This window comes from Nanorana parkeri, unplaced genomic scaffold (assembly GCF_000935625.1).
Source record: "Nanorana parkeri isolate BGI_ZX_2015 unplaced genomic scaffold, ASM93562v1 scaffold180, whole genome shotgun sequence".
NCBI classification, from domain to species: Eukaryota; Metazoa; Chordata; class Amphibia; order Anura; family Dicroglossidae; genus Nanorana; species Nanorana parkeri.
Window position 1 is genome coordinate 946505 of NW_017306448.1, and position 14467 is coordinate 960971.

Sequence of the window (14467 nt, forward strand, 5' to 3'; positions counted from 1 at the left end):
TGTATTATTTTGCAAGCCAGAGTTCTACTTTAACAGCCCAAATGGGAGCAAATAAGAAAAGTTAATTGTTGGGATTTAGATATTCTTTAGTACTTTTAGCATCATCCAAAAACTTGAAATATAAATTTTTAGCAAAGTGACCCTTTTAATAACATTCATTTTCCCAGTAATGTATCACTGGTGTATAAACGTGAGAAACAGGGCCATGTTATGTTTAGTTACAAGGATGACTATTTTGAAGGGGGAAAAGCAGCATATGAAAACAATACTGCTCTGACCTAATCCCCTGGCTATAAATCAGCTTCTGACTATATGCTTGAAAATACATAGTTGGGTATATTCCTGAGTATTTGTGGCTTAGGATATATAGATGGCAGTCTGAGGCCTCCTGAACCCACATGTAGCTGGCGCCCACTTTATCTGCTGCTTATAGGAATTATTAAACCTGATTACTACTGTGTGCCATGTGTTTGGCTGTTTTCCTGGGCACAGCACAGTGTCTTGGTAGGTACAATTTTCATTTGTCCAGACTCGCTACTTGAATGGAATCCCAGTCACCTTAAACATGCTTTTTTTGTGCCTAGCATGTGCGCATCATTTTTCCCAAATGAAAAATCACATTCACGATTAGAAGTTTGTTCGTTCAAAGAAGAAATTAGAAAAAAATGTAATCCTGCTCCTTCGATTTTCCTCATTGCGACAGTCAATGTCTCACGTCCATTAGACCCCGCTAACCATTGGAAAATCAATGACCATTCTAAGAGTGAAGTTAACAAAAGGTGCCCATACACTGCACGATTCTCATACCAGAATCGCGGGAAATCCCGCAATCGTACGAGAATCGTGCAGTGTATGGAAGGCGTGTGACCGTTTCTACTGTACGGTCGCACGTCTTCCGTCGAACCAGCAGGCTAGAAAACCCGCCGGGAATCGTACGATTCTCGGCGAGTAAGTGGCCTGCTGGTTCGACAACTGCCGAACGGGCCGGTGTGCGCACACAGCCCGTTTGCAGTCATCGTAAGCTTGCCCCTCATTGCAGTCATCGTAAGCCCGCCCCTCGGGGACGGGCTTGCGATGATCGCAAGTACAATCTGCCTGACCAAGATGGGCAGATCGTACGTTTTTTTAAAGTACTTTACAACCCTCGCAAGACAAAAGTCTTGCGAGGGTTGTAAAGTGTATGGGCACCTTTATACTGGTGCATGGCCCAGCGCAGCTCAGTCATCTACATCTAACCTTAGTGTGTCTTACCTCTGTAGCTTTAAGGGCCCATTCATACTATAGCATTGCGTTAATCACAAGATACTATGGAATTAACGCATGCTATCACACAGCACATCTAACATGCATTACTGTGCACTAGTTGTGGTGTTTTGCTATTCCGTTTAATGGCACCTCAATGCACCTCTTGGCCGCACCGGGAGGTGTGTTGTAGTGCCATTAAAATGAACGGCATGGCACCCAGCGCATGGTAATGCACACAAGGTGAGCTGTGCGATAGCATGCATTAATCATACAGTATCATGTGATTAACCCAACTCTATGATGTGAACAGGCCCTTAATATTTAAAAAATATTCTCAACATGGAACATGTTGAGCATGAGTTGCTGACTTTTGGAAGGTGCGTGCTCTGTCATTGTCACGTCCTTCTCCTTCCTTTCTTGCTTCATGTGCATGAAGGGCCCCTTATGTGTACATTTGTTATTTGGTGAAGATGAGTAGTTAATCTTCCCTGTTTTTCCTGGCAGTAAACTAAATCATTGGTTTAGAAGGTAGAAGCCAGGGAATCAATGTGACAGCCAGGCTGTTAGTATCTCCAGAAGGAAGTCCGTATCATGGCAGCCTATGTGAATTCTCTTATGAAAGGGAGCTCATTGATGTAAGTCTGTAAGGCGCGTCACAAGAGAAAGTGATGGTAAATCCACCCAGTATTTTGCTAAACATGACGAGCAATCTGTTGCTGTCATTGTCAAGTTTTGTATGGTAAGCTCATAGATAATTGGTATACAAGTCAAATCCTTTCCTTTTGTTGTATGGAATTGCATCCAGGGCTTTGTACACCCAGGGCTTTGTTTTTCACATAATTGCTAGTATAACTATTTAGGAGTACAGAGGGAACACCTTCCCTTGGGCCCATGACTGCTGCTTGGCATTATTAGGGTCCATATTCAAAGATTTTTCTTGCTGTTTCCCCATACAAGTTAATAGAAATGCAGAAGCAGGTTGATGCAGTCCAGAGGGTCATATGCAGAAGCAGGTTGATGCAGTCCAGAGGGTCATATGCAGAAGCAGGTTGATGCAGTCCAGAGGGTCATATGCAGAAGCAGGTTGATGCAGTCCAGAGGGTCATATGCAAGTCAGGAGAAGGTCAATTGTCCCTGTCGATGAAAAGTGAACAATCTCGGAAGCATCTCAAACTGATCTCAAAAGCAAGCTGAAAGCACGCTGCCTTTGCTAGTGTACACAACCCCCTAGTTATGTGCTGACATTGCATATTGTACAGAAGAGGAGTCTCTTGTCCACTCAGTGAAGAGAGAAACGGCTCAGGAATACCATTTGACACAATAGGTCTGTGTCTGTAGGTACCAGAGGCAATGAGGCGGGTTTTCTCTGTTAATAGATATCGGCCAAGCAGTTTTTTCCCCGTCAGAAGAAATAGTCATTTTATATATCAGGTTATTTACACATCATCGCACTATTCTTAACCAGTTTAGGACCAATGAAGCAGACGGGGGCCTTTGGGCGACAAAGGTTATGTTCCTACAGGCTCCAGAGATAGGAATCTGGCTCTTCCTCAGGTTTCTTCATATTCTCTCGTCATTCTGTCAAGATATCTGAATTTGCAGCAGTAAAGAACGTCTAATAAAGTCTTTGCTGGATCATCGGACTGGATGACAGGCAGTCTTCAGGGATTTAGCCATTGCTATGGCTCATGTATCCTGTCTGACTTTTGCTAAAAGGGTTGCTGCTCCCTATGAACTGAAGGAGCACTTCTCAAAATGCCAGTTGCCTGGCTGTCAGTGATCCTCTAGCCTTTAGAAGCAGGTCTATAATGGTAGCTTCCATATTGCTCTCGGGACAGGTCTACTTTAAAGGCAAGCTGAGCATTTTCTGTGAAAGAACTTATCTGCCCCGATAGCATCCCTTATCCGCTATGCAGCATTTCTTGGCATGTGTTAAATAAACAGTAATGAAAATAACAGGCCTTCCTAGTTGTATTCGGAACTAAATGTGAACGCCTGTGTAAGGCCCTCTTTGTTGCACGCGGCATGTTAACATAATAATGGGTCTCTGGCTTATTCTCCTCTCGCTAGTCATGTTGATTGCCCATTGACTGCAGCGCCACACAGATTGGAGGAGGGGGGATAATTATCCTGACAGGCATCTAATCCACAGCTTTTGTGGGTTGTGTGAGGACTTGATTGCCTGCTGTCAGAGGGGCACATCCCCTGAGTTAGATCACTGTACAGCCAGCATTACATCTAACTCGTACACTGTTGTATGCCTGTTCTGGATCAATTCGGGGCACAGTCTGTAGCAGCAGTGTGCGCTCATTGCTTGGACTGGCTATAATGGGAACTGCGCTGCTTAAAGAATCTATCTGACTTCTCATTTAGCACAGAATGGAGACTTTGGTTACTAAAAGTGAACTGGTGTCCTGCTGTGTGCCCATGCATGTACCCTTGGGACATTGCTTCCAGTTGTATTCTATAGACCAGTGGTTCTCAACCTGTATAACCTCAGGAACCACATTTGTCCTTGGTCATTAAGTCGCCACCCTTGTCGCACCACACTGGAACACACGGCATTGCAGTACTGCATGTTCCGTTGCAAGCGATCAAACTGTGGGTGGGAGGTGTGTTTGGGGTGCCATTTAAGTGTATTGCAATGCACCTTCTGCACCTGAACGAACAGTAGGTGCAATTGCCTGGTAGTTTGCGATTAAAACACTGACAGACACACACAACCACAGACGCAATCTCACACACACACTCCAGAAAAAACATTTAGGGGTTCAGTGTGGGCTGCTGTGCTGTGACGGAGCTCCATCCGTACGTGCATTGCTTGCACAGCTCCCTTGCACTCCCTGTAGAGGTGCTGGGATCCAGAATGTGACGTCACTCGAGGGAGCTGTAAGCAATGCACGTATGGATGGAGTTCTCTCACAGCAATAGCTTCAGTCCACTCCACCTCAAGCCGACACTCTGCGCCAAGCACCATATTTTGAATGGCTGCTCGGCATGAGAATTGACAGTGTTGCACCATGGGAGAGGCTTAGGAGCCTCTCGCCTAGCACATTTGTATGGCATGCAGCGACCCACTGAACATGGGGTCCACTCCTGACCCACTTTTGGGTCACGGCCCACCAGTTGAGAACTTTGGCTATAGACTATCTCAGGTGACTGCAGCATAACTCGTAAAGGAACAACACAGGACTGGGCAAATCCCAGGAGCCAGGAAGCCAATGCTCCTTAAAAATAACAGCCGGATCTGGCTCCTAAAAATCCCTGCTGGCTCCTGAATACCATATTAATTTTCTCACAACCGCATATGGTTTGATTGGAGGTAATGGACATCTATATTTGCTGACCTAATGTAATTTTGCATTTAGGATGACTTAAAGTGACATTAAACCCTCAGATTTTTTTAACATATACCAATACTGTAATGTGCGCCTTACTGTAATCCATGGTTGTTTCCCTTCTCTTTGCTGCTCTTCCTTTTAAATCCTCATGTCTTCTCATGCTTGGGGGGAACTTCCCTTTGCAGCTGAGTGCCTCTTCCTGTAGTGCTGCCTCAGGTTGCAAACCTACACACAGACACCGTGTATCCATTCCAGTGACAAGGCAGTCTGCTGCAAAACAGAAGTTCTGCCCAGCATGAGAAGAGATACGGATTTAAAAGGAAGAGCAGCAAAGAGAAGGGAAACAACCATGGATTACAGTAAGGCACACATTACAGTATTGGTTTATGTTAAAAAATCTGAGGGTATAATGTCACTTTAAGGGCAACTTTAGCCACATATTTAAAGGGCACAACACCTCATCAAGTGATCTCTGCTAAATGGTAGGAACAGAATTCAGTCTCGGTGATCCTCTCCACCATAGGCCAAGTGCCTTCAGACATTTACTTACAGCCCAACTGAACTTTTAGGTTAAATCAACGAAGTGTGTTTCAGGTGCATCAAAACAAAAGGTGTTAAGTTTGCTTTCTTTAGAAGAGTAGCAAAGCCTGTTTCCTGCTGTCGAGAAGGAGCCTTGAAAGAACAATTTAGCACCTGGTTGTACAGGACATTCCTACTGTTTTGTGCTGATTATCACCCTAATACTGCCATGTCCCAGTTGTTTCCTAGTTGTAATTGCTACTTGAAGCATTTATATCTTTAAACAATATAAAAATATATTTCTTAATAATTGTATGTATTATATTAGACATTTAATTAGTTTCATGGATTTAAAATAATTTGAATTGTAAAACTCTGAGCCAATATAATAAAATAACCAACCTTTTATTTAAAATTAACACACCAATTTTAGTTTATTTAACTTTTATTTTTTTAAACTTTTTTTTATTAATTTTTTTAACTTAATTGCTGGGTGCATTAGCCAGCCTGCTATTGGAGAGAATCCCTCTGATAATTGGCAGTGGGCAGGTGCAATGGCCAGTAGACTATTGCATTTTAAAATATTCCATAGCAGGCTGGGTATGGAGTGGAGGCACAGGGGGAGCAGAGGAGGAACAGGGTGGGCAGCGGAGGTACGGGGGGAGGGGGTAGCGTGGGAATGCAGTCACAGCGATCGCTCCTCCCCGCTGGTGCCGGCTGCAGTGGTCAGTGTCCCTGCTGCCTCTGTCGATACAGGCGGGAGAGTAGCAGGGATGAAAAGGGACACAGTCCACTGCAGCCAGCGGGGAACAGAACGGAGGAGCAGAGCGGCGGCAACAAATCCAAAATCAACTAATGGATGATGAGAATCGTTGCCAACGCTTCTCATTATTGATTATAATCAATACCACCTTGTTTGTTCACACGGGAAACATTCTGCCAAAATATTGTCTCCCCAGCATTTCCCCTTCTATTCCCGTTATCTAGCTTCACACAGTTCATCATGGTTAGAGAATTTTGTCATTGAGTACTGCTAGGACTTGAAGTTAGGAAATCTTACAACAGCATATCTGCAAAACTCCCTTGATTAAAGCTGACCTCTGGGCAGAAACCTTTCAGTGTGTTTAAAAATGACATCTCTTACCTTCCTTTTAAATGTGGTCTTCTTTTGCAGTGCAATGCAGCATCCATGGAGAAATCACGCTTAGAAAGATAACAAATAAGGGCTCAGTATACCCATTTCCTGTTGTAAGACCAGTAGCAACTGTTCCTGCTTTTTCCCAGGGCCACTGGTCTTGTAACTCCACCATTGTAGTTTACTGGTAACCATGGAAACATTAATTATAGCGTATGGACCCAGACTTCTTAGACTCCCAGTCTGTCTTACCCAATCTCACTGCAAAATTTGGTTGCCCGACTGGGAGACTCTTGGTGTTACTGCCACGTTTTATCATCAGGATCAGCCACCAACTTGCCTACATTTACTCCCATTGAGTGATGAGATACCTCCTTTAGGTACCCAGGCAGGTCTAAGCTTTCTGTATACAGCTGATGAGGTCACAGACGACACAAATTGAGTTTTCTGCAGAACTATGAAGTTTTAACCGAAACCAATTTTTACTGTAAATACGAAGAGGAACTTTCACACAGTCCAACATGATTAAATTTGTATTTGAATAATTTTATGACTTGGGCTATCTTCTAAAGCCTTGGTTCTCAACTGGTGGGTCGTGACCCCGTTTTCAGTGGGTCGCCCCAAGCCTTCCACTTTTCTATGTGGAGGCTCCTCTGCCTCCCCCCAGCACTGTCAGTTCTCGCACCAAGCAGCCATTCAAAATATTCTGGCCAGCGCCAAGTGTCAGCTTGAGGTGGGTTGGGCTGGGGCTATGGCTGTGAGGGAGCTCCATCTATACGTGCCTTGTTTACAGCTCCCTCAGGTGTCCTATAGAGGTGACATGGTGACATCAAATTCTGGCTCCCGGAACCTCTACAGGGCGCACAAGGGAGCTGTACAAGCAATGCACAAATGGATGGAGGTCCGTCACAGCACAGCAGCCCACACTGGACCCCAGGCTGAGGATCCACTCCAGTTCTCGTAAGTTAGGGAGACTGGGTGGACCTTAAAAAAAATGTAATTAAACATTTTTGGGAGTTTGTATGTGTGTCAGAATGAGTCAGTGTTTTTGAGGGCCCGTTCACACTAGTACAGTCCATTAACCACATAGTACCGTGCAATTAGCACACTGTACTTCGCAATCGCATCTACTGTGCATTCTGGTGTGGGAGTTGTGTTGTGTTGCCATTCATTTGAATGGTACCCCAAACGCACCTCCCACCCACAGGTTGATTACCGGAACGCACAGTACCCTAATGCCGTGATTTCCATTGCAGTGCAACTTGGGTCACGACTTAATGACCAGGGACAAATGTGGGTCCAGAGGTAAAAAACATTTTGAGAACCACTGTTCTAAAGCATATCTGCAAAACGTTGTTGAGTAAAAATGGGAGAAAATGGACTGAAAACCTTTTCTAGCACAAGCTGGTTTGCAGTTCTTTAGTGGGGTTGGAACTTAACACCAATGCAGAGTTATTTTTGGTACTCCTTTTATTGTTTTATCTACAACTCACTAATCACACTAATGTACCATAAGCTGTAGATCAGCAAATCATTTCTGGGGTTCCCCTTTAGGGAACCCTTGGGCATTATGTTTTCAAGGGTTCCCTAAAGGGTAGGTTGAGAGAGGCTGCTCGAGTGTTGGTATTCAGTACAAAGAGGAACTGAAGTATTGCCTGTGGTCTCCCTGCAGCTGATCTTTCCGCTGTTACTGACTTACCATGTCTTGCTCTACAATATGTCTCTGTGGTGGCCATCTTGGTAGGATGCAGGGCTTTGCTTCTTCCTCTTCTTCACCAGCAAGGAGAACAGTGAGCACACCGTGTAGAAGTGTCACCAATTTCTTTGAGGCAAGCAGTCAGAGGCAGCAGTGCCCTGGATCTCACACTGCAGATATACAGCTATGAGGACAGAGGAGAACCTAGGCTCACTCGCATGCCAGGAAGTGCTATTATTTTTCAGGAGGAATTCAAGACAGAAGGTAGATTTTTCAGGGTACTGCCTAGGAACAATTAAAATTTCTGAATCTTCGCTATAACATCAATTTCCAAGTCCAGTACCACTTTAAGCTTGTTGTAGTATTGCTCACCGTATAAACCTAAAGTGGAGTGTTGTTCAGCACTATAATTTGTAAAGTAATAATTACTTGTGTTATGTAACCTGTATTTGATACAGGTCTGAATTAAAACAATTTACCTTTTTAGGTTTTCATTTTACTTTACCTTAGTCATAGCATTGTTTCTGCTTTATAATACTGTACCTGATGAAAAAGAGAAGCTTCATAGATCTCTTTTATAAGCTGCCAGTCTTGTTAACCATGTCCCGGGGCATATATGTTTTCTCACGTAGCAGGGTGGAGTTAATATTCTTGTGTGAGAACACTAAATGAAAGTAGACGTCGACTTGTATAGTCCTGACCTCGTTTCCAAGCCTTTGTGGAGACAGATATATGCACAGTTATTACACCGTTATTACTGACTCGGCACTCGCCGCCTTTGTAACTAATGTTTATTTGCAGCATTATAGTGGTGCTCCAATATTCGGTGATAGTGCCATGAGCAGTGTTGTGCTATTACCTAAGGTAATCAACCAGAAATTGGCTTTCACTGTGTTTCAGACTGCCCGTTCCATGGGGCAATTTTTCTGAAGATTTGACAAAGGTCACTAAAATCTCATAATCCACAGAAAATGATGACAACGTAAATGTTACCATCATTCAACTTTAAGCATTTTCTTTCTAATCATGTGCATTTAGCAATAGCAGATATACTTTTTTTATATATAATTGCCATACACATTTATTTTTAATGGTTTGATCAAGTTTTAATTGATCAAATGTCTAAAATATATTCCATGCAACACAACAGGCTGTATAAATGCAATCACTTCTATATGAAAGGTTTATTGGACAAATATACAAAAATTAGAAGAATTAATGTGCAACCAGCTTCAGAATTTTTCAGCTCATTCAATTACTGTAATCAATCATAAATATGATAGAGATATAGAAAAAGTATTGCTGTTTATGCTAGGTTATATTAATTGGCATTCATTTATGTTAGGTTGAGAGTTTATGCTAGGTTGTATTGGCATTAGTTTCTGCTAGGTTATGAGTTTATGCTAGATTATGAGTTTATGCCAGGTTGTATTAATTGGCATTAGTTTATGCTAGGGTATGAGTTTTTGCTAGGTTATAATAATTGGCATTAGTTTATGCTAGGTTATGAGTTTATGCTAGGTTGTATTAATTGGCATGAGTTTATGCTAGGATTATAATAATTGGCATTAGTTTTTTTTATGCTAGGTTATGAATTTATTCTTGGTTATATTGGCATTAGTTTATGCTAGATTATGTGTTTATGGTAGATTTTTTTAAATTATCAACTTTATATGTGAATAATGCCAACACAAGTTTGGAAGACCATTCTGCTAGAAAAAAAAAGGATAATTTCTTTATTTCCCTGCCTGTTTTTTACTAACATGTGGCCCATATGCTGCTCTTTATCACAGTGGAATGTTTTCTGTCTTTTTTCCCCTCTGGCAGAACTGAACAGCACTGATCTGAAAGGATGTGTAAGCGAGAACAGTTTGAGCAGCAATGCCAGCCTGCCCAGTGTACAGAGCTGCCGGAAACTCGGAGAGCGCAGGGTGGCCAGCTGGGCTGTGTCTTTCGAAAGACTTCTTCAGGATCCAGTTGGTGTTCGGTATTTTACAGTAAGTCATTCTTATCAGATGGTAACCGCAGGCAAATGCTGACCAGAGTAATATAGACCTCAGCAGCCACCCCAATTTGACTGGGCTTAATTGAATTAAAGGGGTTGAACAAAGCCGCTGTAAGGTGGGATTTATTGTAGATCCAACCAGAAGATTGGAATGATGAGGTTGTCGAATAGTGTGGGCAAGTCATTAATTCTTCCTGTCTACCATTGCAAAGCAGATGCAAGTTTTTCATCCTATAGGAGCCCCTTGGTATAAGAAAACAGGACCCAATCCCCCAATTTGGTTGGATTAGATGACCATTATTTTTCTGAGTACAATTACACAGCGTTTGGTCAGTTCTCTCGGTAACTGGTAGGTCTTCACCTGGTTGGGGTGGGGTTGACCTGGGGGTTGCCTTCTGCTTTTTCTCCAGGACGTTACTCTTCTGATCTGAGTGTTTATGGAAATGTAATGTCTAAAGGGAAAGTCTTGTCCATTGATTTTAGATATACTTGGAAAAGACATTAGATTGAGGTAAATAATTAGGAGTGAACCGAAATTTTGGACGCCAAAACATATCGGCCAGAAATGGCACTTTGGTCAAAATTCCGAAAGTGCCATCTTTTGGCCGAAATTACAGTGCATCCGTGATTTTTGAGTGAGCCGGGTGCAAAATTGTCAGCTGAACACTAACTATTTGGGTATTCTGACGGGGGCAGGCGCTGGCTGTCAGAATTAAATAGCCCGTGGATGGGATTCCTCTATCTGCTCTGTTTAACGTGGATGGAGAAATCTATAAGTATATGGCCAGCTTAAGACAGCTGAACTTTTATTTAAAAGGCTGTTTAAACTCTCAGTATATGGCTTTGCTCTCTGTTGGTTTATGAATTGTATATTTCGTTTTCACATTCTCATTCTCATTTTTATTTGACACTGTTATTGTTTGCATTGTATGAGTGCCCTCATATATTCTTTATTGGGGAACGGTCTCCTGGACTGACTTTGACATTTGTTGCTGTTCCGGTTCCCAATTATGACCCGCTACTCTGATATGGAACCTCTTAGAACATTTAAAAGTTTTATATGTGTTCTTTATAGAAAGTGGCAGTAAAAGGAATAATCTTCCACAATGTCTACATTTCGGTCACCTGCCAGATTAGGATCAGTAGATGTTTCTGTTCATTATCTGCTAGTAAAAGTTGAATTCTCAGTATAAGACAACCTACACTTCATGTACAGTATGTCTCTTTCACCACAGCAGATTCACCTTGAGAGAGGAATAACCTCCGTACACTTAGAGGTTTCCTCTGGGTCAGTCCTCAAACCATGTACTTGCATTGTGGTGTTGGTTGGTTAGGAGTATCCTCCTTTTACCCTTTATTCTTCCTAAACAGAATGAATGTGTTGGAGGTTTTCCATGCTGTCTATTTTGTGCATCAAATTATATGATCCAAATCTCTTAAAGGAGAGCTCCACTCAAAAATGAAACTAGCAGCAGATTGGCAAAAAATAGGATAGTACCTTGCAGCTTTTCTTTATTTTTAATCCAAGATCCAGGAGCATCTTCAAAGTACACCTGCCAGGAGAGAAATTCAGGGGCTGTTATTGCTGCTTTCTGGAAATGCTGGCGTCCGTATGTTAAGATACTGATCTGTAATTATTGAAGTTACAGGAGGATCATGGCAGCCAGTCAAATATAACCAACGAATAAAACCGCGCTTAGGTGTGATAATAGAATAATTTTAAGGTTTAGTGCAGTGTATTGACATTTATAAGCCAGTCAAATAGCAGCTTTAGGAGAGGTCAAAAATGAAGCTGGGAGATGGAATATATTATCAACATGAGGTCAAGATGGTCAACAGAGCAAGCAGATCTTGGACCTCCCTGGACTGGTCTATGATCCTTAGCACCTCCAGAGTCATTCTTAGAGTAGTAAAGTCAAATAGAGCTCAAATCTCAATCTTGCATAACTAAGCCGGCACAATATTAATCTTTTAAAGGAGTAGTCCTCCCAAAAGTGATACTGTTCTTCCAAAAAATTGTATTCAAGATATAGGTGGGCTATTCCTGTCTATGTGGGTGTCTTCAGTATTCTTGGCCACCTTTTGTGTGTGCCGACATCTCCTCTTTCAACAGAAAGATTGGGAACCCCTTACAATGGCGTCATTGGGTTTCCAGACCCAGGGACTCGAGCAGAGATCTCAGCAGGGTCCTCAAGATTTAAGGAACTGTCAATTGGTTTAACAGTCCAGCATCAAACAAAATGAAAATCTATCCAATGCCTACGATTGTAGCAGTTTATGCAGATCAGCTGATGTAGTCTGCTGGTGCTGTCCACCAAGCAGGAAGATGCCTGTAGACATAACTTCTCTAAAATGATAATGGTGTTCCTCTGTAGGTTGAGGCTTAGATACAAATAGTACCTCATAACATATTTTTCATTTTTGGTTTTATTTTCCTGTAGGAGTTTTTGAAGAAAGAGTTCAGTGAGGAGAACATTTTGTTCTGGCAAGCCTGTGAATATTTCAGCCGCGTTCCAGCTCATGATAAAAATGAGGTAATTTATTGTTGTTATTGCTTGTTGTATTGGTGTCGCTGGTTTTTCTACAACCTGATCGTCACTGAACATCAGTTATTTCCTGAAAAATCACATCGTCCCTCTGTGAAACTGCCATCTCTGAGTTGTTAAAGCCCATCTCCAGCTAAAACTTTTTTTGTATTGGAGAGATAAGAGTCAGAAGTGCTGTCTAATTTTTATTGCATTTTACCTATTGGGAAGCTCTTCCTTCTACTTCCTGTGCCAGTGACACTGGGAATAAGAAATGAGAGGGTGCCGGTGTCACAGAGACAAGAAGACACAAAGAGCAATACAAATGTGCTTTTATTGCAGTGTCCTTTTATTGCTGCCTCCTAGTTCTCATTAGAAGTATCTCCCATTACTTCCTGTCCTTGAGACATCCTATTACCAGGACGGGAAGTAACAGTGAATCTTCCCAACGGGGACATAGACCGCAATTAAAACCTATACTATACAAACGAATAAAAAATAAATGTATCCAACCAAACGGTCAAATCTTTTTTTATTGGCTAATTGGAACAAATGTATAAAATGTAATCTTTACCAAAATTCAATAACAAATATACAATAGAAGCGGTTTTTGCCAAGAGCATACACATGGACCCACAAATGGCAGTTTCAATCAACATCAGTTTTCAAAATAATATTCTAAAGTCCCCTTAATTTGGCCCCTGCTAGCTTGTTAAATATTCAAGATCATATTTTATCACCAGAAAAACTGAAGAAGGAATATAGGCATTTCCACAAAGTAACAATAAATGTCTAAAGCTGAACCGGGCGCTTATAATTGGACCGCAATAAAGAGAAATTCTAAATCTTCTCCTCTATACAAAGCTTCTTTTGGGGGGGAGGGGGGGCTTTAATATCAATGGCCGCCTTGTCTGCATACTGTATATGACTTATAATTAATAACCATGTCTAATTTCTGATTTTCAGTTGTCCTACAGGGCCAGGGAAATATTTAACAAGTTTCTGAGCAGCAAGGCGACCACTCCGGTGAACATTGACAGCCAAGCTCAGCTCGCTGATGACATTCTCAATGCTCCTCACCCGGATATGTTCAAAGAGCAGCAGCTCCAGGTAAATTGGTTGTAGGCGTAGACCTCCCCCCATTTCTCTGCTTACAGTCTAAAGGTGGCCATACACTGTTCTATGGTTTTTTTTTTTTATCATTCAACCTGTGGGCTGAATGTAAAAAAATAGAACAGGTTCCTTCATCAACGCTTACGAGCATTGATCGAGGAATCTCCCACTGTCTTCTCTGTATCCTGGCAGCGGGTCAGAATACCCGAACAGAGCCGACAGCTCATTGGTTGACATCTCTGTTAGTACAAAGATTTTCCAACTGGCTCCTTCGGTCAGCTGAGCCACCGCTCCAAGCTCGCTCCCGTGATGGAAAGCGTTTGTTTACTAATTTGTATTGAGATTGTAGTCCATCACAAGAGTGAGCTTAGAGCGGTGGCTACTTTAATTTGCACAATTGCATTACTGTCTCAAAATCTGAGACCGTTTAAAACTCATTTGGGGACGCTGGCACTTTCAATGCCGCACATTGTGTATTTTATAAAGCTCATATGATCACTGTTCACGCTTTAACCTATCAATTATATCGAGGGTTTTACATGTATTTTTCTTCTGCTGTTTCTCAGATATTTAACTTGATGAAGTTTGACAGCTACACTCGATTCCTGAAGTCACACTTGTACCAGGAGTGCATGCTGGCCGAAGTAGAGGGGCGATCCCTGCCAGATCCCCAGGAGATACCCAGCAGCCCAACCTCCAAACATAGCGTGAGCTCTGACCGCTCCAACATCTCTACTCCTAAAAAGGTACACACTCAAAATCCCTCAGTCAGTGCAAAGCAGTTTTAATGTCGAAGGTCACTTGCAGCCAGTGGATGGCCATCAAATACTGTCACTCATCAGCAGCTGGTGATTTAGTTTCTTGATTTTGTTATTGGAGGAGTTTTTT

General features: G+C 42.2%; 1 protein-coding gene across 2 annotated transcripts in view; it reads left to right on the forward strand.

Annotated features, from left to right (window-relative positions):
- RGS12 (regulator of G-protein signaling 12) overlaps positions 1-14467 on the forward strand; it is a 146524-nt gene that overhangs the window by 102773 nt on the left and 29284 nt on the right. For both annotated transcript variants that reach the window (XM_018554983.1, XM_018554984.1), the window contains 4 exons: positions 9764-9933; positions 12383-12475; positions 13433-13576; positions 14146-14325. In XM_018554983.1, the coding sequence (XP_018410485.1) occupies positions 9764-9933; positions 12383-12475; positions 13433-13576; positions 14146-14325 (587 nt within the window). The remainder of the gene's footprint in view (positions 1-9763; positions 9934-12382; positions 12476-13432; positions 13577-14145; positions 14326-14467) is intronic.